General features: G+C 42.3%; 1 protein-coding gene across 4 annotated transcripts in view; it reads left to right on the forward strand.

The window, feature by feature from the left end:
• The first annotated feature begins 5,717 nt into the window (after positions 1-5,717).
• LOC311227414 (phosphatidylinositol 4-phosphate 5-kinase type-1 alpha-like) overlaps positions 5,718-24,317 on the forward strand; it is a 30,181-nt gene continuing 11,581 nt past the window's right edge. The window contains exons 1-12 of one of the 4 annotated variants that reach the window (XM_084313047.1): positions 5,847-5,858; positions 9,050-9,164; positions 9,478-9,531; positions 9,729-9,766; positions 10,117-10,203; positions 11,479-11,609; positions 11,732-11,849; positions 16,225-16,377; positions 19,033-19,332; positions 19,488-19,687; positions 22,029-22,112; positions 22,831-22,879. In XM_084313047.1, coding sequence (XP_084169173.1) covers positions 9,752-9,766; positions 10,117-10,203; positions 11,479-11,609; positions 11,732-11,849; positions 16,225-16,377; positions 19,033-19,332; positions 19,488-19,687; positions 22,029-22,112; positions 22,831-22,879 — 1,137 coding nt within the window. In that variant the 5' untranslated portion in view covers positions 5,847-5,858; positions 9,050-9,164; positions 9,478-9,531; positions 9,729-9,751. Of the gene's footprint in view, positions 5,863-9,049; positions 9,165-9,477; positions 9,532-9,728; positions 9,767-10,116; positions 10,204-11,478; positions 11,610-11,731; positions 11,850-16,224; positions 16,378-19,032; positions 19,333-19,487; positions 19,688-22,028; positions 22,113-22,830; positions 22,880-24,317 lie in introns of those variants that run through there. The other 3 variants (XM_084313046.1, XM_084313045.1, XM_084313048.1) reach the window with 3 other exon arrangements.

Consider the following 24,317-nt stretch of genomic DNA (forward strand, 5'->3'; position numbering starts at 1 on the left):
TGTTATGTCGTTGTGTACAGTTCAGGTGATAGCTGCTTAGCTGGCGTGCTAGTTGTGGCCTACTGTTGTTAGCCAGTCAGCTGTTAGCTGCGGCGCTAGCTCGTTGTGTTCACCAGGCTAGTAAACGTTAGCTTGTTGCTATCAGTCGGACGGCTGTTAGCTTAATGCTACACTGTTGAAACGTTACTGTGACTATAACATGCCTTAAACACTCTGACTACGACGTCATCTTTGACAGAGGATGTTAGTCGACCCTACACCCGGGTGCCAGTGCCAGCGAGGACTTCGTCAACATGGAGAACGGCGGCTGGTTTTTGGTTACAACCACACCAAAAAGTGATTGATTGATTGATTGATTGAAAACTTTATTAACAGATTGCAGAATGGGTACAATACAGTACAGCTCAATACACACAATTGTTAAGGGGATGCAGACCAGAGAAAGACTTTCGTCTTGTTTACATCAGGGTCCCCCATTTTCAATTCATCAGGATGCCATTGGTATCATCATTTTAAATTGAAATGTACCATGGAATTATTTAAGTATAAAAGTGGTAACATAATCTCTTAATCTTGATGCACTATTATTACTTGGTTTAAATTAAGATATTGATTACAGACTATCTTTATGAAACGTAAGAACACGGGTTTCCATTTAACCTGTACACCACTGATGCCGTTGACCTTGTGCGTGTGGATCTCTGGCTATGGGCATGGTATCGTTCGGTTATTTTGGGGATGTTGATCAACATATTATCCTGTCATCCTGTTGTATTAAGCACACAGCCATTCATTACTTGTCATCTCTCACCTACATTAGGGCCAGAACGATTCATTTCAGTTTCGTTTTTCAGAACGCTACTAATGGCAGGCGTAGTTTGACCACCGAGTGATGTATATACATGTAGTACAATGCCAAAGCAGTAGGTGGCGATGTAGTTCAAACATGAAGCCCATTTTCAACCAATCAGAAAGGTTGAACGAGTCACTCCACATCCTGCTCAAAATCTCAGAAAGCCACCATCTTTAAATAACTCGCATGAGCCATTTAGCAACATAGCATTTATTTTTCAGCAAGAAACAAAGTGCAATAAACAAAAACTGATACATTCACTGTGTGTTCTGCCTCATTTCTTGATGATTTGTTGATGAAACAAAACTAACATCAACACAATTGACCACCAAGAGCGGAGTTTAGTCTCACAAAAAGATCGCCGGTTTTGTTAGCTTACGTGCTAACGTGATTGGGATATGCCATTATAATAGTATAGCATTGTGGCTATCGTACATTAACCTAGTAATGAATGGATGAAAACGTTATTTAACAGATTGCAGAATGGGTACAATACAATACGGCTCAATACAAACAATTGTTAAGGGGATGCAGACTGTTATAGTTTGGACTGGGTTCCTTATAACAATAACTTGACAACACATAATCTTAGTTTAGCCACAGCTACAGGCAATCTGAGGACGACGCAGCTGATATCCTGTGTAGGTCCAGCCAGGGGAGAATTTGGCGTCGGTGTTTACTACTGCGCATGGGCATTGAGCAAGAACGGCTCCGTATCCGGCTCACGCAAATTACATGGCACTGTTTTCGCCGAGTTTCCAAAACGAAAACACCCTTTCAGCGTTGCCGCTAGAAAAACGCGCTTTCCTGCCAAAACGGCGTTTCCTTTTAACTTGGACATGCAAACGTAATCATTCGAAAATACAACGTTGCTGTTTTTCCCCAGTGTAACCATGGCCTAATCAAGATCAGTTTACACCCCTTGCTTAGTCTCTCTAATGATTGTACTTCCATTCGTACACTCGTGAAGACCTGTTAGGTAGACACCGGTTGTGTTCATCCATTGTTGTCCAAGTCATGTAAAATAGCTCCCGCTCCTCATCATTACACGCACACGCACACACACACACACACACACACACACACACACACACTCAGTTCATTGTCATGTAATAGCTCCCCCTCCTCATCATCACACACACACGCACGCAGACACGCACAAACACACACCCTCAGTTCACTGTAGAGTATGGTAACACACACACACACATGCACACACACACCCTCAGTTCACTGTAGAGGATGGTAACACACACACACACATGCACGCAGACATGCACAACACACCCTCAGTTGACTGTAGAGGATGGCAACACCCACACACTCCCTCCCCCAGTGCGGTTCAGTATAAACAGGCTGAGGATTCGATCAAAATAACAGAAACTTGGAGGAGAGAAATTCGAATTTATTAGGACCCTTTTTTCTGTCCCAAGTCCAGCCACATCAGTTTACAACAATGATTTTGACTGGAAGAATTGCAGGCTTTTGGACACTTGCACTGCTGTCTCTCGATGGTGTCATATTTGGAGGTATTGTCTTATATTTTAAAGTATTATATTACAATATATATAAATTATATGTATGCTTCAGGTGGTAAATGAGCTGTCACTTTTATGCAATAATCCTCAAATGCAAAAAGAAAAAGAAAAATGCAATAATCCTAATCTCTCTATCTTCTGCTCCAGGGACGTACAGTTTTAACTCTCTCAAGGAGCCTGATGTTCCCTTCCCCCCTGCACGCCCCACCAGTGAGAATCTCTACGCCGTATGCACTTATGGCAGCGGTCGTCCCAGATATCTCTCTAGCTTCTTTCCCTCTTCGGGTGCCAGTCACTTCCGTCGCCGTGGAGACGCCATCAACCGCTTGGAGTCCTGGTACACCTGGTGCTGTGGCCAACAAGTGGCCAATGAGCACAGACTCTGCTGTGCCCGACAAGCGGTAGGTCCAGCTGAGTCGAAGTGTGTGTGTAGGCCTACGTGTATGTATGTGTGTATGAGAGAGAGAGAGAGAGAGAGAGAGTGTGTGTAGGCCTACATGTATGTGTGTATGAGAGAGAGAGAGAGAGAGAGAGAGAGAGAGAAAGAGATAGCGCGTGTGTGTGTAGGCCTACGTGTATGTATGTGTGTGAGAGAGAGATTGATTGATTGATTGATTGATTGAAAAGTTTATTAACAGATTGCAGAATGGGTACAGTACAGTACAGCTCAATACATACAATTGTTAAGGGGATGCAGACCAGAGAAAGACTTTCGTCTTGTTTACATCAGGGTCCCCCATTTTCAATTCATCATGACACACACAACATACAGATAGACAGTACTGCTACATCTATACATTTATGACATACCAGATTTGCAAATACAGTACTGTTTGTGATACAAAAAGTGTCCAGAAAAAGAGTGTATATACATTTGACATAGAAACTGTACATTGGAGGAGGTTGGGTAGGTGGGGTGGGGTTGGGTGGGTGGGGCTGTACATTGGAGGGGGGGGGGGACACTGTACATTGGAATACTGACGAAGCCATACTTGGTCTTTACTGTACAACTGGGTTAGGACATTTGTAGGGGCCAGTTTCGAATTGCAGTCTCCCGTAGGTGTTCTTTGAGAGTGTTTTTGAAAGTGGGTAGTGATTCACATTCCTTTACAGCTTTGGGTAGGGCGTTCCACATTGATGTGGCATAATTGCTAAACGTGTTTAGTCCCTTGTTTGAGCCGAATCTGGGTTTAACATGATTTGTGGAGCTCCCTCTGGTGTTGTGATCGCATGGTATTCACTGACCTTTGGGAAGTATTTTGACATGTACATGGGTAACTTGTGTGTGTAGGCCTACGTGTATGTATGTATGTATGTATGTATGTATGTATGTATGTATGTATGTATGTATGTATGTATGTATGTATGTATGTATGTATGTATGTATGTATGTATGTATGTATGTATGTATGTATGTATGTAAGAGAGAGAGATAACTTGTGTGTGTGACTGTGTAGTCCAACATATATGTATGTAAGAGAGAGAGAGAGATAACTTGTGTGTGTGTAGGCCTACGTGTATGTAAGAGAGAGAGAGAGAGAGAGAGAGAGAGAGAGAGAGAGAGAGAGAGAGAGAGAGAGAGAGAGAGAGAGAGAGAGAGAGAGAGAGAGAGAGAGAGAGAGAGAGAGAGAGAGAGAGAGAGAGAGAACTTCATCTGACTTTGTGTGGACTTCTTGCAGTGGAAACAGGCCCTCGCCCAGTTCTGCAGGGAGGAGTCTGCCACCAAGAGTGTGGCGTACGAGTGCTGCGAGGAGCGAGGAGAGGCCAAGTGGACATGCTTCGACAGTGAGCTACCAAACCCCCTCTACAGCCCGATCCCGCACTATGCAGCCCCGCAACTCCCTCAGCAGTCAGGCTTCACCTTCTACTCAAATGTCTGCTAAGGGGGGGGATGACCGTTACCTAATGGGCAGTGCTCAAGCTAAATACTGATTTTACACACAAGGGGTCCGTCTATATATTCCATGGTGAGTTTTATATTCATGGCAACAGGCGTTTTGTACGAATAGCCTTGCCTTTATTTTTGTAAACGGCGGATGCCTCCTTTTAGAGTGAACTCCTCATGTAGTGTCAAACGTGTCCAAGTTAATGGTGAACTGATATGTAACACATTTTTCATTTGAAATTCTGAATGTTCCGGGGAGGATGTAATGTGTTGTTTTGGAACATCATTCATACCATGGCTAACAAGTTACTTTTGTTATCACTATCAACTTACTCTGTATAACTCTGTATACTCTGTATGTGTATGTTCTTGACTAGGTTTTGTCACAACAAACAACATTTTGTATTGCACTCTGAAATGTCACGTTGTTTTCAAGTTTCACACTTTGATTACAAAATAAAAGCATAACCAAAAAACTATCTTTCTTGTTAGATCCACACACACACACACACACACGCCCTACCCAAAGCTGTAAAGGAATGTGAATCACTACCCACTTTCAAAAACACTCTAAAAAACACCTACGGGAGACTGCAATTCGAAACTGGCCCCTGTAAATGTCCTAATACAACCCCCTCCAATGTACAGTAAATTAACAAGTATGGTCTTGTCAATATTCCAATGTACAGTTTTGCTTGTACAGTTGTACAGTGTCCCCCACCCACCCCTCCTACCCAACCCCCCCGACTCCTACCCACCCCACCCAACCACCTCCAATGTACAGTCCCCCCCACCCCCCCACCTACCCAACCTCCTCCAATGTACAGTTTCTACGTCAAATGTATATACTCTTTTTTTCTGGACTCTTTTCGTATCACAAACAGTACTGTATTTGCAAATCTGGTATGTCATAAATGTATAGATGTAGCAGTACTGTCTATCTGTATGTCATATATGTTACGATGAATTGAAAATGGGGGACCCTGATGTAAACAAGACGAAAGTCTTTCTCTGGTCTGCATCCCCTTAACAATTGTATTGAGCTGTACTGTACCTATTCTGCAATCTGTTAATAAAGTTTTCAATCAATCAATAAAAGCGAGAGAGCCCCCCCCCTCATCCGCATGCGCAGTAGTGCAAAACAAGGTACAGGCCCCGACGCCCCGCCCACGCTCAGTAAAACCGACTACAAGCCCCGAAGTACCGCCTCAAACCTAGTACAAGCCCCGAAGCCCCGCCCAGACGTTGGGCATGCGGCTCTGCAGATATACCCTACGCCAGTCGCCTAAATATTAAAGGCAACCAACTTGTGTCTAACCACGCCCAACTTGGCCAATCAGAGAAACGCTAAACACAAGTTGGTTGCCTAAAATATTCACGCACGCCAGCACCCCAGTCAGGGCAAAACCTCCGGCGCTGGAACACTGACCGAAAGTTGGCGAACAGGAAACCAGTTCGCCCCGCCTGTGGATTGTATTTGTTTCCTTCTGAATACGGATAATAACATTGCAAAAAACTTCAGGAATAACCAACCAACGTTAACATAGCGTACAAAAAAAATACCATGAGAAGATAACAGCTAGTGAGTGAGTCGACTGGTCTGCTTGGTTGTGTTGTGTTGTTGTTATTATAGCTGAAGCCACACAGTAGCTAACTTAGCTCAACTACGTTACCATCTATGCTGCTAATTATGTTAGCCAAGTAGCCAATGTTAGCTAGAGAATTGAGCAAAATAACTAGTTAAGCTAACGCTAAACTTTTGTTGAAAGGGACCACAAGCCCGACATCTGATCTACCTACAGACCTAACTTCAGCTTTCTAACTTTATGATTCGTATACGTTGTTAAGTCGTAGAACCTGCCTGTTGTACGTTAGCCATAGCCTCGCGTTCCCTTACTGAACAGTTCAGTTGAAAAGTAATGTTAAGTATACTTTATATTCAGAAAAAAAAGAAAAAAAAACGCACATCCTCCGTTTGTTGGTGCTGAGCCAAACTGTAAACACAGTAATATATAAGACAAAGCGGGGCTCGCAACTCATTTGTAGTTCCAAGGTGTTTATTTGACAAAAAGGCAGATGCAACGTTTCGACCCTTCCGGTCTAAGCTTGAAGAAGACCGGAAGGGTCGAAACGTTGCATCTGCCTTTTTGTCAAATAAACACCTTGGAACTACAAATGAGTTGCGAGCCCCGCTTGGTCTTATAAGTATACTTTATATAACTTGTATAAGTATACTTTATATAACTTGTTGTCAACGAGGACATTTTGGTCTGAACTCTCTGGGGTGACGTTATTAGCCAAGTTTCTTTATTAGTTGTAGGTTAGGTTTAGATTTACTTTATTTGTTCAAGGGGGACAGTGTACAGTAATAAAACATTTTACAAATGTAAATGCACCCAATTTTAGCCAAAAGGCTCATTTCCATTGGCAGTCCCCCTGCCAGAAGTTACAGGCTAAAATCCTGTGTAAAAAAAAGGGTTAGCAATAAAAACAGAATAAAATCAAGATAAATAACATTAGAATAAAACACAACAAAAGCACATAGACATAGTAGGGATACAGGTCACAATACAGTCATGGACACAAGGACAGAGCACATCATGACATATTAAGAGACCCAGACATAGACAGACGCACCATATCCACATGCACACACAGACACCTCAGTGTTGACAGTTCTGGTTTTCAATGAGCCATTCCCTAACCCTGCACTTGAATGAATGGTATGATGTGGACACTCTAATTGTTTGAGGAATTGAGTTCCATTGGTGGGATGCTCTGTATGAGAAGACGGCCTGGCCAAATACACTTTTTTTTAAAGGGATTGTACATTGTACAGTCCCCCCTTGCCGCACCTCTAGTGTTCCTGGTTGAGGCAGATTTGAGTTGAGGTTGATGAAACCATAGATATATATAGATATCTATGGATGAAACCGGACAAAGGAGGAGGAGCCAATCCACACTTTATTTTAAAAACTAGACAGACGTTTTGATATAGGGTCAGGTTTTCCCAACTGAGTAGATTATATTTTTTTAGAAGGTGACTGATGGTACCTGAATGGTTTCTTGTCTAGAATTTTTATTGCTTGTTTGTAAAGTGATTGAACTGGTTTCAGAATGGTGGAATGTGAATTGGACCAGGTTATCAAACAGTATGTGATGTGGGAAAGAACCATTGAATGAAAATATAGCTTTGCTGCCTCGGTTGAAAGGAAGTTTCTTATGTACCTGAAGTTTGATAGGCTGAACTTTACCTTATTGCATACAGAAGTACAGAATACTTTTATACAAAATGCTTCTTTCTGTTTTGCTCCAGAGATTGTGCTAGATAAAAATAGATAAGTATAAAAAGTATAGTAAGTATAAAATAGAAGTCAAGTACGTAGACAAAAGTGTTCAATATATACATATATACAATGTACAATGCAGAGTAGAAAAGTAACTGAGTTACAATACAATATACACAATATACTATACAGTACAATGCAGAAATGGGATGAGGTACAATTTAGGTACAATTTACAGTAAGGTGTAATGACTGAGGTATGGGTTGTAGTGCAAATTCTTTGCCAATAAATATAAAGTGTGTTGTTTGTTGTTAAGCCTTAAGGTCCCCCTATAGGGGGACCCTGTTTTTCTTTATCATAAATCGATCAATAGAGACCGTATTAGATCCCCAATTATAATTGGGATCATTGGAAAGCCACACTCATTGGCTACAACCCTGTGCAAAGATTTTCGCGATCGCCAAATGATTGACGGAGCTAGAGCCCCGGGAGTCGGGGGTGGTAATGTGTACTTTTGCGTACTTTGGGGCACGCCTCACATATCGGCATGTAACTCGAGAACCGCTGAACGGATTTTGTCACCTGAAAGGGCAATCGACAGGCAACAAATAGGGCTTTAATTATATCTATATATTGTTTGAAATGCACACCCGAGCCACTAGAGGTCGGCAAAGAATCGTCTACATGTGGGCCCTTGGATGTTAAGAGGTCAATGTTTAAAAAAAAAAAAAAAATTGTAGCCAAGAGTAAAGACCATAACCCTATCAAAAAGAGTAGTCAAAGTGTATATTTTCACCGATGTTTTATACGATTGATCGGAAATACAAATTTATCGGAAAATGCTAATTCTCGTAAAAACCGCAAGGAAATTACTAAATCCAGATTCAACCCTGCCATTGGAAAGAGGAGCATTTTCCCTATCCATACATGTATGATTTGGCCATAATAAGGTCAAGATCAAATATGAATTTATAATTAAAATCGATTATCATTAATTACTGTATCTACAAATCCTTCTGTTTAATCATCTTCCCGCGGTTCATTTGCTTAGATTTTTTGTACACATGATCTCAATAAGGTGGTGAATGAGCTCAGTGAGCATTTTCTCCTACCCGTATACATTTTAAAGATGCAATTTACTCAAGCCTAGTAACAGACACAATATTTCTGACACTGGAAATACATACCCCCAGGTCCCTAGATGTTCCTAGATACCAAGAACATGCAAATTGACCTTGCAGAAGTGGAGCAATCTTCCATTTACTTAGGCATGTACCTTTAGGCGAAATACGGCTTACAGCTTATCAGGTTAAAGTGAGTCTGTGCGTGTGGATGTGTGTGCTGTGAGTGCTTTTGATGGTTGTTACATAGTGTTATTGTCATTTAGCATTCTGATGGCCTGAGGATAGAAGCCACGCACCTTTCTTATGTTATGGGTTGTATTTATTCCCATAGATCGTCGAGTAACGTTTATCTCCTGTGCTAGGTTTGACGTCCAGGAGCCAGTCAGGACGAGTCCCACCAAACCTGTCCGAGAGGAACGCTAGTTGGAATGGCCACAGCTGGAACGGAGCCCTCGGGGGCGTCGGGTTACATTGGTAGTAAGTAAACAAACTTTGTACCAAAAATGCATTTAATTGCCACTATTATGAAAACAATCAGGAAAGTACAGCCTCTTATCTCTTTCTGGAACCAGGAGGTAGTTTGGTTTCACACGCTATCTTTTATTAAAGAAAGTGACGTCAGGTTGTTTTAATCTGCAGCCCGAATCCAGGCTTGTCTGGTCTCATTTGACTTCTTGGGTAACAGTAGGTAACTGTCACACTTATTATAGAATTGTGGCTTATTTTTTTAATGAACTCATAAAATTGTAAGCAATACTTGTTTTATCCCTCCCATGCAATCCTCCTTGAGACTTGCAGAGTCAGTTTTGGAGGAGACTCTCTTCTCACAGAGGTACTGAATAAGGTGTGTCTGCATGCTTGAGTTTACAAACTGGATTGTTTTCCCGAAAGGGAATTTGTCGCAAAAATGAGTATTCAGCTGAGTGTGTGAACATTTGCTGTGTGTGAACATTGAAAATTTGACCACTGCCCTCGTAATGTTCTCAGTATAAGGTACATCTTTCCCTCTTCCCATTTTCACCGGAAATCTTGTTCCAACAGGCGCAACTGGAACTCGCTGGAAAATGGCTTCTACAGAGGTGAGAATGTTACAAATGAAATGAGAGGCAATAAGGAGTTGGAGGGCAACTAGGTTTAATGTGATGCACATCATCTGTTCCTGCCGGTTTGCGCAAACCTCAAACTTAATGTCTCATCTCACTGCAGCTATTCGATGTATCCTTACCATGTGTCATCATTACAGACCAATATAGTGCATGCCATCAACGCGGTTCATTGGCCACGGTTGTCATTCAATTATGATCACCTGTTTATTTGATTACGATCACCTGTCGTTTGCCCGCCAAGAGGTCTGATGATGATGCCATCGAATACGTGAGAGTTTATCTCCCCAAACAATTCCTTTCTCCCTCTTCTCTTTCCCTAACAGGTTTTAGGCATCATCCCAACTCAGAACATGAAAAAAACCATCGGCCACCGTGGCATTGACCCCACTGGGGAGACCACATACAAGAAGGTAAGAGAACTGACTGACGGTCCGGACCAGTCACCGGTGATTGAAACACATTTACACTTGTCTCCGATGTGAACACTCTTTTTGTCAGTAAATGTTCGGTTGGCCACCACAAATGTCTACAGCGTTTGTCTTCTTGTGAACAGGTCGGAGTCCTGTGATAAAACATCTTGGTTATCATGCCGAGTAGAAAGTATTTCATCAGTAATCTGCTTTATTGCTCAGCAGGAAGAGTGATATGATCAACAGCAGGAATCTAACTTTGTTCATCTATAGACAACAAACTCTTTCATTGTTCTACCAGCTGATTTGTATTTTATAATAGAAAATAGTCTAGTTGTTTACCTGCCAAACTGATCAGTCACAGACCACATTTACCAGCATTTATTTTGTTTGGTGACTGGTGTACATTTCCCAAGCTGATTATCAAGCTGTGTAACATTCTCTCTCTCTCTCTCTCTCTCTCTCTCTCTCTCTCTCTCTCTCTCTCTCTCTCTCTCTCTCTCTCTCTCTCTCTCTCTCTCTCTCTCTCTCTCTCTCTCTCTCTCTCTCTCTCTCTCTCTCTCTCTCTCTCTCTCTCTCTCTCTCTCTCTCTCTCTCTCTCTCTCTCTCTCTCTCTCTCTCTCTCTCTCTCTCTCTCTCTCTCTCTCCTCTCTCTCTCTCTCTCTCTCTCTCTCTCTCTCTCTCTCTCTCTCTCTCTCTCTCTCCCTCTCTCTCAGAAACCAGTTTTCAGTGGTTTGCGACCTTACGACTTGCACTTCCTTTGCCAAACCCAGAAATATAGGTGTTAAAGGGGAACTATCTTATAAATGGCCTTTTTGAGTGTTTAGCATTGTTTCCTAGCTATGTGAACTTATATTAATATGATCTATGTCTCTAATTCTCATATTGGCGCATTCTTCCAATTCTCCTCTCACAATATTCACCCTCACTGAACTGAGTCATCTGAAAATGTGCTGATCTGTGATGTCAGAGAGACACCGCTGCATGATAATGTTCAGACGAGGCAGTGGTTTACCATTGTGGTTGGAGCCCAGGCTCAAAACGGCTTAAGATCTTGAGGTAGAAAAATGCTGTTTTTGAGGACTTGATTAGAAATACAAAACAATGAATAAAAATAAAAATTACAGAGGTGTTCCATAGACTTACAGGAATTGTGTAAAAGTGCCCAAATAGTGAAAGAAATAGTAAAACAGTTCCCCTTTAAGCGAGAGTATTGTTATTGCCCCCTCGCAAGACAAGTGTTGATATTCTCCCCTCTCTCTCTCTCATATCAAGACACCCTCCTCTGCCCTGAAAGGTGCCATCCAGCTGGGTATCACCCACACAGTGGGCAGCCTCACCCAAAAGCCTGAGAGAGATGTCCTGATGCAGGACTTTGAAGTGGTGGAGAGCATTTTCTTCCCTGGGTGTGTGTGTGTTAATAAGACGTCAATAAGACGTTTGAATTTCCACAGCATTACATGATTGGTATATTTAAATATAAACTTAATTTTCGTCATGTCACCTTCTATTCTTCCTTGTCTCTCAGTGAGGGCAGTAACCTGACGCCAGCCCACCACTACAGTGACTTCAGGTTCAAGACATACGCTCCCATCGCCTTCCGCTACTTCAGGGAGATGTTTGGCATCCGGCCTGATGACTACCTGGTACCACTTCCTTGTCCTTAACCCTTCTCTGTACCCCCCCCCCCCTGTTACATAATGAAGACACTGTACCCCTCTTCTTGTTACATGACGAAGACTGTGCCAAAAAACGAAGCACTGTAGAACTGTAAAATAGAATAGAATGCCTTTATTGTCATTGCACTTCATTGTACAACGATTGCACATTGTTTTCTTTCTGTGCAGCTCATAAAACGGTTAATTTAACATTCCACACATGCGCGCGCACACACACATACACACACACACACCTGCCCATATAGATAAATAATACTACAAAAAAGATTAAAAGAAAATAATAAAAACAGAAGTATGCCAAAGCTACTATTTTACATCTTACCAGAATGCTATTTCACCTTGTAAAAACAACAATATTATTGCATGTTTATGGGTAAGAGATGAGTTGCATCCTTCACAATGCAGAAATAGTCTGGGCGGCTGGGTGGCGTAGCGAAGATTGCGCTCGTCACCAATGCAAGAGACTCCGGTCTCGACTCCCCGAGTCAGCGTTGCCTGTGGCTTGGGCCAGTCGTCATACTATCTCAATTGGCAGAGGTAGCGGGTGTAAAGTCGATGGGTGGGGATTGGACGTTGTGGACAGCGACTCCTACAGGTCGGTTGGGTGACGCATGTACAGCAGAGACAGGAAGTATCGGGGGCCGCGTGAGCCTCCCACGCGTTACTCCTCGCCACAGAGTCTGCGCTGTCTGGTGAAAAGATGCGACAGGCTGCCTCCTCGTGTAACGGAGGGGACACGTGATGCAAGGCTTCTATCCTCACTACAGCCGACCAGTGGGAGGCATAGTCTAGCAACGTTCAAGACAGGGGAGGGGAGAATTGAAGGGGAGAATTGGCGATACGAAATTGGGATGGGAGAAAAATAGAAAATAAGGATAAAAAGTGGATAAAAAAAAAGAATGCCGAAATAGTGAGGAGAGTGGTTTTTGTGATGTTGTTATTGCTGAGCAGCTGTTACACTTGTAAAAAATAGAGAAGTGGAATTTATGGAAGTTAGAGGCCCATTAGAAAGGGATGTTACAGTCAAGAGTTCTCACCCTTTCCCACAGTGGGCAGATTCCTCTCTCCCTCTTTAACTAATGCTGTGACGCTTAACACTTTCTGCGCCATACTCGACATTTCTCGGGTTATCTCGCCAGCGGTTGAGCGCCATACCAGAGATTTCTCGGGTTACATAGTTTTTTCTTTTTTTCCGATTTTAATATTCTATACACTCTCACGGACCTCTGTGTTATCATTGGAACTCATTCTGAGACCTCAAGGGTGCAATGTCAGCCGAATCCGGCTAGGTGGCAGTATCGCCTACCCTTTGAAACCTTATTTCACACTGTTACATTTTATATGGTCCGGGGCGGGGAATTTGGACCCCGGTAAGTGAAACGCTTCATCCGAGCAGCTTGGAACGCGTCCAGCACACTTGATGCATATTTTGTGCCATTTCGTGTCAGGGACCCGATGGACATCAATACTGGAAATCGCGATCAGACAATTGGAATATACATTTTGGAATAACTCCTAGCAAAGGTCAGGACTATATGACATCAATCCTACTTTGATCCAACAATGATTTCACATAGATCGCAACGATCAACGTACGTATTTTTTATCTACTTTTTTTCCCCATTTTCTATTTTTCTCCCTTCCCCAATTTCGTATTGTCCAATTCTACCCTCCCCTGTCTCGAACGTTGTTAGGCCATGCCTCCCACAAGCCGGCTGCAATGTGGACGAAGCCTTGCATCACGTGTCCCCTCCGGTACTCGAGGAGGCAGCCGTCGCATCTTTTCACCTGCACAGCGCAATCTCTCAGCGGCGAGGGTCTGCATGGGAGGGACACGCCGCCCCCCGTCGCTTCCTGATTCTACTGCGCAGGCGCACCAACCGACCTGTAGGAGTCGCTGTCCACAACGTCCGATCCCCACCCACCAGCTTCCCACCCCCTAATACTGCCAATTGTATTAGTATGAACGACCAGCCAAGCTGGAGCTGGGCTCGAAATCAGCATATCCTGCGTTGGTGGCGAGCGCCTTGCCCACTGCGCCACCTAGCCGCCCCCAACGTATGTAGTATTCAAAACATATGCCGTTGCTGATGATCAGAGCATCACAAAACAACCCCCCCCCCCTTTGATGCCTTCATGATGAAACATAATACCTATTATATACCTTTGATTTGGAAATAATATCGTGTCCAGGCGAACGACTTTTGCAAAATGCACATAGCGCTCCATAACTCAGCTTCCAGGAATTAGCCCTGATCACTCTGAAACTACAATATTCACCATGGGATAACACGCAAACTTTTACATGAACAAATGTATTCTTTTTTACAAGTTGGACGAGAGATGGTGACTGTCAAATGAGCCATAGTATTGTCTCCATAGCTATAATATAGAATATAGATATAGCTCTGCAAACATCATGACGCACAGTGAAAATGCCTATCTTTTAGCGTGGCCCATTGACTACAGGGATGAGGGCGCTGAATGAGTTAAAGGTGCCATTTGTAGGAATGAGGGCCATGTAGACTCAACCACATACAAATGACGTGTAATAAGCACAATATTTAATGGTTGAGTCTAGATGGCACAATAACACAATGGGAGCTACATTCTAACCGGTCTTAAATTGAACAAATTTAATTCTCTAAGTATAACTCTAATAAGCAGTTATACTTATGGTTCTCTAAACATGCACTGCATTAATCAACCATTGTGTGTACTACTATGACAGGCCTTGTTAACTGACCTCCCTTATAGTCTGTAGCTGTTAGCCTTAAAGAAACAGGCCAACTTTTTGGGAAATTTGCTTATTTGGCATCTACCCTGGAGTTAGACAAGCAGATACATACCCTTTTCTTCTCTGTGCATGCATTAGGCTTAGGGAACAGCTGCACAGTTAGCCTAGCTTAGCACTGGAAGTAGGTGTGCCAGTGTAGCCTAGTTCCCAACGGTCACGAAATACAACTCCAAATACAACTCCAAAACGTTCCTGTAAACATGTTGTGACCGGTGTATTTAACATGTGAGAAAAGAAATCAGACATTTTCGTTTTCTAAGCAGATATATACTCTGAACTATCTTTTGCCGAACCACTGCTGCCTGGGCGCAATGATTTCATCACCTCAAAAGCCCTGTTGTTTTTTGAAAAACTGGGCTTTTGAGGTGATGAAATCACTGCGCCCAGGCAGCAGTGGTTCTGCAAAAAAAAGTTCAGAGTATATCTGCTTAGAAAACGAAAATGTCTAATTTTTATTTTTTTTTCTCACGTGGTAAATACACAGGTCACAACATGTTTATAGGAAAGTTTTGGAGTTGTATTTGGAGTGTATGTATCTGCTTGTCTAACTCTAGGGTAGATGGCAAATAAGCAAATTTCCCAAAAAGTTGGCGTGTTCCTTTAATTAGTGACAATTAACTTGTGCAATTATGAAATCTAGCAATTTATTATTGTAGACAATACTGCAATATATCTAGTGCGCCCTGATGACCATGTTACACTGATCTAAAGGTTAGTTGCACACACGTCGTACTTAGCGGCCATACCGTATTGCGTAGGTTCATAATATTTGGCGGTATAGATTATTTAATTATTTTACCGCTACAACCAATAAAGGTAAATGTTTTTTACATCGTAATCTTTACTCTTTTCCATGGTAACTGCTACAGTATCCATACACTTTGCCAATCTTCAACCAATCACAAGAGCACAACTGCTCTGACGTTGCTATCCCTTGTAATCTATCTTCTCGCTACCATTCACCACCATCTTTGTTTTCATTGATTGCTATGAATGAATATTTACGTTCCTGAGTCAGGTAATCATGAGTATATAATTCCAATAGTGTATTCTGTCTGTTTTGACTATTTTGCTTTCTAACGTTGTCCTCTCAGCTATGCAGAGTTCGCTCCATACTGGGCTTAAAATGTAGTTCATTGTGCATTTCCGGTGCATTTAGTACCCATGACATTTTTCCAAAATGTTCCCTCAAATTCCAAAACGTACATCTCGTTTAATTACGCTAAAGTGTCAGACCAATTGAATAAGTGGAACCATATAAACCCAGCTTATCATGAGAAACTACTATAGTAAAGACCATAGGTAAAAATTAGTCCGGAACCAGGCGGGTCTTGGGACTATCACGTGACTCCCAGGTCTATAGGAACTAGGCGGGTCTTAGAACTATCACGTGACTCCCCAGGTCTATAGGCTACACCAACCTGCATATACAGTCACCCCCATTCTGTGCAGTATCTGCACTTGTTAATCAATGCAGACCTTTTGTGTCATATCATCCTTGAGTTCTATTTCATTAACACATGTCCAACCTTATGTCCATTGCAGTATTCCCTGTGTAATGATCCACTGATTGAGCTGTCCAACTCGGGCGCCAGTGGATCCATCTTCTACGTGTCTGGTGACGACGAGTTCATCATTAAGACGGTGCAGCATAAAGAGGCAGAATTTCTACAGAAACTACTGCCCGGATACTTCATGGTAGGCGTCTTGTGTGTCTACATTGTAAATGCTCACAGACGGGAAGCAACTGTTGTGATTGGAGGATCAAGAAAAGCGAGTGGGGTTTGAGATCAATTGTGTCTCCATAATTTGTAATGTTTAAGGTTCTACACTGTTAGCCCTTTCACACCAGCAGGGCTGCCTGTCGGTTCCGGTTCCAGAACGTAATTTTGAACCGGCCGGCGCTTTCAGACCAAAAATGAATTGGTTCGGAACCTGAAAAGAACGGGAAAATAGTTGGGTTTTCCTTGCAAACCGTGACATCATCAGTGGGCGTGTCAATTCTAGGCTGTAAAGACAAGCGAAAGAACAGGAAGCAACAGAAGGAAGGAGACAGCGACTGATAACAATGTCAGTGGGAAAAAATTATTTGCAGTGGTCTGCCGTGGAAACTAAATGCTTTTTTTTAATAGTTTGGATTTTACAGCGCCTGTGACTAAACTATTTACCTCAGGAAACACTGGCGTAAATTCATCCATTCTTGATTTAAATACTTAAAATAATATCCTACCTCATAACAATATTTACATTGTTATCCTACCTCAAACGAACAGCGAAATTTGTTGACACTTTGTTGCAGAAGCATGTAAACGCACTCAACATTGTATCCAGCTCCGGTGTAGGCTACATCTGCAAAATATATATAACCTTATGTATACCTTTTACAAACCATTCGCCTTATATGTAATCATCTTCTACATCTTCTCATCATCAACAGTTGGTTCATGCTGGATTGTTGGATAAAAAAACACATATCTAGTAACAGAACGAAAGCTCGCAGATAATCAATGCGATCTGCCATTTTGCCACTGTTGTGTTTACATCCGCTTGATGACGGAGGACGGTGGAACTTTGGTTCTGCTTAAACTGGTGTGAACGCGGGCTGGTTCACCAGAAAGCACCAAGGTTTCGAGACTCCAGAACAGTGTCATTGTCTGAAAGCACTATGTGAGCATATATCATGGAAATAAGCGCGAAAAAATAAAATAAAAGTGCTGAAGACCGAACTCATCTAGCGTACATGCTAATTTAGTGAAGAGTGAATGCAAAACGTGTTGTTCGCTCCCTTTGTTTCATACAACTACGGTATATAGATGAAGAAAAGGGGATCTGAACAATCCTGGTGTGCGTTGCTGTATTACATTAAACTTAGACGTCGTATTGTATCCTGGCTGCTCCCTGGACGAGAAGCACCTGTAGAACCTGACGATGCTCTCCTTTCAGTTAAAACCACAAGCGAACCACTGGGTAATTATGTCTCGTACATAGGTGTCTGCCTTTGACTTTAACTAGCGTTCCATTTCAATTACCTTGCTTTATATATTATTGACAATGAGTAATGATAACTAGGTAGTAATAACATAACTTTGCACACAGGTGCATTCTCCACATAACGGCAGCCACAGTGGCCCAAGTGACTTTCAATCACTAGTATCTACTTAATTTTCTCCGTCAACTGGAAACTTGTTTTCGCTGATGCTTTGCCTCCATTGGCATTTACGGTTTAAGAGTAAGTCCAAGAGTGTTAGGGTTAGACAATAAATCAAAAAGCACGATCACTCCGCTAGCTGATGTTTGCTACAGACTTCACCAGGGTACAGTAGAGTTTAAAACAACATTTAGTTGTAATCGCTACCAGTACCATGATCCAGGGCAGGTCTTCTGAAATGGAGTCAGACAATTGTACTGCTAAACCTTGATGTGTACTCTTTAAGATGTCTTGCTGCAACCAAGCAGCTAGTATGAATCGGGTATGTCGTTCCCAAAGCGTTAAATTCTTTGTTTTGTTTTCCACAACATAGTAGACGATATACATGACATTTGCCACAATTATAGATATTGGTGTGCCAATACATAACAGCAAATATCACACCAATCTTCCAGATAGTGGCGCTATAATCAAAGGTAAAATTGCCATAACATGTAAACCATACATCCGATTGACACGAGACTGTGCATATATACCGCGTCCAGCAGTTTGTGCTTCATGTTGAAAATTACTACTATGACTACCACTCAATCGAATATAGTTGGAAAGAGGAAGCGACTGATTCCTCTGATTTCCACATTGCTCCATGATGGGGAAGATGTGTGCAGTTTTGTGTAATTGGGCTACTATGATGGCACTATTCACATGATGTAGACATAAAATTATATTGACGTGGCCAATGTCTCACAACAAATATCACACCAATCGGCCATAATAAATATATATATAATAATATAATATAATAAAAGGTCAAAATGTACAACTTTGACAAGATATAGTTTGTACACACAGTAAATCTGACTTGGCACACATTTCCAGCTGTCCTTGGTCTACTCTACCACTACATAGCGGTATAAAGATAATGGCTACAGTGCTTGGGATGAAGGACATATGGAGGCAGCAAGTAATGATAAGAATGGGGGAGGTTCCTTCCTGTCACAGCTCATCAGAAATGATGTGCTTGTTCAAGTGAGGAGCACTGGTGCTCTTTGGAAAAAAAGGCCCCGTAACCTGCTTTTGTATTTCAAATAGCTTGGGTCACTCGCTCTATTTCAGGAATCCAGCTTCCACACAAACACAGTAATTCTCCTGTTCTGATGTCTTCAAATTGAACTTTAATGTCTCTTGTCCTCTCTCCACCCCAGACTCTGAATCAGAACAAGCGCACCTTGTTGCCAAAGTTCTATGGACTCTACTGCGTCCAGGCAGGGGGGAAGAACATCCGAATCGTCGTCATGAACAATCTGCTCCCTCGCTCTATTAAATGGCACCTCAAGTACGACCTTAAGGGCTCCACTCACAAGCGACGGGCCTCTGCTAAGGAGAAAGACAAGGCCATGCCCACATACAAGGACCTGGACTTCATGCAGGACATGCCCGACGGCCTGCTGCTGGAGGCTGACAAGTATAACGCCCTCAGCAAGACTATCCAGAGAGATTGCAGGGTGAGAAATAGTCCTTCTCTCTGAATTTTACAAGCTAAAATGTACATGAACACAGAATATATATATATATATTCTGTCTTCCTGAGTCATTCATTGATTGGCTCTTGATTTAATGACTGAAGTCACCAAGGTTGTGTACTGGTATTTCCATGCAGATGTTGCAGAGCTTTAAGATCATGGACTATAGCCTCCTGGTAGTGGTCCATAACCTGGAGCAGGCGGGTCTGGAGCAGGCTGGTGAAGAGGCAGTGGGCCAACCGAGACCACAAGGCCAGAAGTCCTTGTACTGCACCACCATAGAGGCCATCCAGGGAGAGTCCAGGGGTATGGGGTCCCTGGACACCAGTGAGGACCAGTGAGTGACCTTGAGTTCTGCTATGGGTTTGATTTGAAAGGAATAGTCCCACCTATTTTAAGAAGCCTGTCTGATGTGTCATTGCATTGTTTCAGTCCATCTATAAAGTAGAGATGTTCCGATACCATTTTTTCCTTTCCGATCCGATTCCAATACCTAAGCTTTGGGTATCGGCTGATACCGATACTGATCCGATACCAGTGCATACATAAAAAAAAACAAAAAAACTATTATATTAATTATACTTTTTTTTTTTTTTATATACATATATACTGTTTTATATATACTGTTTTTTAGTAATAACTAGAAAGTAATGCTATTTATTCAACAACAGATGATTGTATACCGGTAGATTAGTATTAGTATCATTAATCAATGAGTATGGGGCTGCGGCACTGCAGATATACCCTACTCCAATGATCCGCACGGACGTTAGACGGTGTTGCACTCGCTACCCAGTCTGTTAGTAGCAGAGGGGGGCTCTGGCTAGTATTAACGTTCATGTTGTGATTTTTGATGCAAAATAAATATTCAACATTCTCTTTTGAGACTCCGCCTCAGACTCTTATCCTTTGGAACTTGCTGTACTTTGCTTGCAGGTCTGCAGCCATTATTGCTGGATTATGAATAGCACCAACTTTAGCCACGGTACCGTTATCAAGCTAAGCTAGCTGACCTAGCTCGTCTTCCCCGCATTGACATTTGATAACGTTAGTCAGCTAACGCTAGTCGGTAGCTACTTGACTTAAATACGATTCACCATGGGTGCATTATTGTTGATAGACGGCCAGTGTCAGGTCCTGGGGAAAGGACAGGCGATCATCTGATTTGATGTAACGTTAAAGCGGATGTTGTTCCAACTAACTAGCTTTTCAGCTAATGCTATCATAACACCAGCAAGCAAAACACATCCCGTCCGAGCTCCCCGTCACACGTCGGGGACAATGGAATTTAAGAAAGTGTATCTGCTGTTAAAATGACAAACAGCATCACACTTTAAAACACGTTCATTTTATAATCCTCACTCTCCGCAGGAGATAAATGACGTCATGGGATCGGAGGCTAGAATTTACGTGTACTTGCCGAATCCGATACCAGCATTTTAGGCAGTATCGGCGGCATTTCCGATACTGGTATCGGTATCGGAACAACTCTACTATAAAGTACTTATCTATAAAGAAAGAAATTATAATAATAATTTGAGCTAGGGCGGCTGGATTGCGCAGCGGACATTGCACTTGTCGCCAACGCAAGAGACACCGGTTTAGACTCCGGCTGTCTGCGTTGCCTCCGGCTTGGGCCAGTCGTCATACTAACTCAATTGGCAGAGTTAGCGGGTGGAAGTCGATGGGTGGTAATCTGGACGTTGTGGACAGCGACTCCTACAGGTCGGTTGGGTGACGCCTGCACAGCAGAGACAGGAAATGGCGGGGGGAAGTGTGAGCCTCCCATACGTTACACCTCGCCAATGAGAGTCCGCGCTGGCAGGTGAAAAGATGTGACAGGCTGCCTCCTTGTGTACCGGAGGGGACACGTGATGCAAGGCTTCTATCCTCCCTACAACCGGCCAGTGGGGGGCATATGCGAGCAACGTTCAAGACGGGGGAGGGAAGAATTGGCACAATGGAATTGGGATGGGAGAAAAATAGGAGAAAAAGTGGATAAAAAAAAATTATAATAATTTGAACTCAGGAGTGACTGTTGACTGTGGATAGTACAAAAATGTGACTTCATCATTAGGGTTGGGTACCGTTCACATTTGAACCGATACCGGTACCCGACAGTACGTTTTTTCCGTACTTTACTCTCTCTGTAATAACACTTGCTTTCAGTTTTAAAACGAGACTAAAAGTCTAAACTTCTCAATTTCAACATTATTATCACACCACACAAACTAAAACCCTTCCCTAGCTCCCTCTCCCAAACTGTTCCTACAACCATTTTTGAATGTTGCATGATCATGTATACATTTATTATGTATTCTTTTTAAAGTTTAAATATCAACATATCAAAGCATGTTAGGCGCATTGGACCCGTTGCTCGCAGAGTTTTCACTGCACATAGAAACAGCACGACTCGTGAGAGGAGTTGTCAGAGGGCTGTTGAATGCAGGGCTGAAGAGCTAGATGTCATAGCTTCTAAAATTTAAGGTGCGCGCTGGTCTGTGTCTATTGTGAAATGACAATTGCATGTCATTGGAATTCGGATTATTTTCTAAATGGGCAGGTCTTGGGTACCGAAATGTGTTTCGGTCGGTACCCATAAAAGTACAGAGTTCGGTACCCAACCCTACTCATCATATTGTCATCTCATTCTCTTATCTCCTTTGTTATTCCTGCAGAATGGGAGGCATCCCGGCACAAAGCTCCACGGGGGAGAGGCTGCTGGTGTACATAGGCATCATCGACATTTTGCAGTCCTACAGGTAAACATTCTGCAATCCCACATAAACACAACATTCTACAGTCCTACAGGTAAACACAACATTCTACAGTCCTACAGGTAAACACAACATTCTACAGTCCTACAGGTAAACACAACATTCTACAGTCCTACAGGTAAACACAACATTCTACAGTCCTACAGGTAAACACAACATTCTACAGTCCTACAGGTAAACACAACATTCTGCAGTCCTACAGGTAAACACAACATTCTACAGTCCTACAGGTAAACATTCTGCAATCCCACATAAACACAACATTCTACAGTCCTACAGGTAAACACAACATTCTGCAGTCCTACAGGTAAACACAACATTCTACAGTCCTACAGGTAAACACAACATTCTACAGTCCTACAGGTAAACACAACATTCTACAGTCCTACAGGTAAACACAACATTCTACAGTCCTACAGGTAAACACAACATTCTACAGTCCTACAGGTAAACACAACATTCTACAGTCCTACAGGTAAACACAACATTCTGCATCCTACAGGTATTACGGTATGTAGGACAGGTATGTCCTTGGACCTCTGTTTCTCTGACCCTTTCTGTAAAAGCTTTAACAGGAACATAAGAACCACTAACTGGGTGCCGTCTATAAGGTTTCCGCTGCCAGTGTCTGAGCTATTATATGAAACAAAATCCCTTGACCCATGTGACATGTAAATAACCCAGGCTCTCTGTTGTGTTTTAGACTTGCGAAGAAGATCGAGCACTCTTGGAAAGCTCTGGTCCATGATGGGGTAAGGTTCCAGTGTTTCCCCTACCATTGCCTTGGCCTTATATTTCGGCATTCGGTTTTCGGCCAACTGTTTCCTATTTTCGGTATCGGTTTCGGCCAAGAATTTCCCATTCGGTGCATCCCTACTGAGGATGGCCAGATAATGTTGATATTTAAACTTAAAAAATTATTATACAGAGAGAAGCTTCAGCAAGTACAAAACGCTGCTGACCGACAAAAGAGAATCCCTCAGTGAGGAAAACACAAAGTCCTAACCATCATGTATCACAATGGTGATCTCAGCCAGAGATGGGGAGAAGCATGAACCTTTAACACTTTGAGTGCCAACGACGAGATTTCTCGTTAGTTCATGCCAACCGTTCAGTGCCAACGACGAGAGATATCGTTTTTTTTTTTATTATCGATTTCCATTCATTTTTCATCAATCTAGCCTCACGTTACCAGTGGGGATCTGTCTGAACTCTTAACAGGGAAAATACCGCCCCTTATCGTCTCTCCGGATGGTACTGCACCCCTTTGGATTGGATTGAATGAAACGCATGGAGAAAAAAAAGTCCTGCTTCCACATTTTACTTGTCAGACATGTAACCGGAGACGATCGAAGTCATCGCCCACCCTTAGAACAGCGGAAAATGTGTGTTTCCAGTACCCAGCGTTGGATCAATAAACTCAATCAATATTTGAAATGGCGATCAGGAATTGGAATAATCTTTTTGGATAACATCTGATCTGAGGTAAGGAATCTATTTTACCAGTCTTGGGATAATCAGAGCTATTTTCACCTATATATCAGCGTGTGCCATGTGTGTGTGTGCGATCAGGAAATAAGATAATCGATTTTTCAGCCCGCTTCTATAGCGTGCATAAGTACACATATACTATCGATAATCTAGCGTTTATTTGAAAACGATTCATAAATAGGCTGAAAAATGACAACGTGTTTTGTGTATTCCAGTGTATTCCAGTAAAGGGCGTTTATCACAGAATCTTTATTTTCTTCTGGAACTTTCATAAAACGAGCGTTTTTCAAAATGGTATAAAACGGAAATGAACCGATTAAAAAAATATATATATATCTGTTTCGACAATGTTGACTGCAAACAAGTCATTGATAAGCGACGGCCATATTAGACACATAGCCATAATTTAAGATATAGTTTATGCGTTCGCAAATATGAGAGCTCTATCAAAAACAGGACAATTCGTATCTGAAAAATGTGAGTTAAGGTGAGTTAATAAATTCACTCTGAAAATCTGCTCCACTCTGATAAACTGACTCTTTGGTCAGAGCGTCCAACCCTCAGAATTTCCAACCAACTCGAGTGCGCTCGCTCCGACACTGGTTGTAAACAGTTCATATGTGTGTTGTCACTACTGTATGTATAATTGTAAATAAGTTCATTTATGTGTTGTAAATAAATATTGTTAATATATTGTTC

This window comes from Notolepis coatsorum (genome assembly GCF_963971535.1).
Source record: "Notolepis coatsorum genome assembly, chromosome: 4".
Taxonomy (NCBI): domain Eukaryota; kingdom Metazoa; phylum Chordata; class Actinopteri; order Aulopiformes; family Paralepididae; genus Notolepis; species Notolepis coatsorum.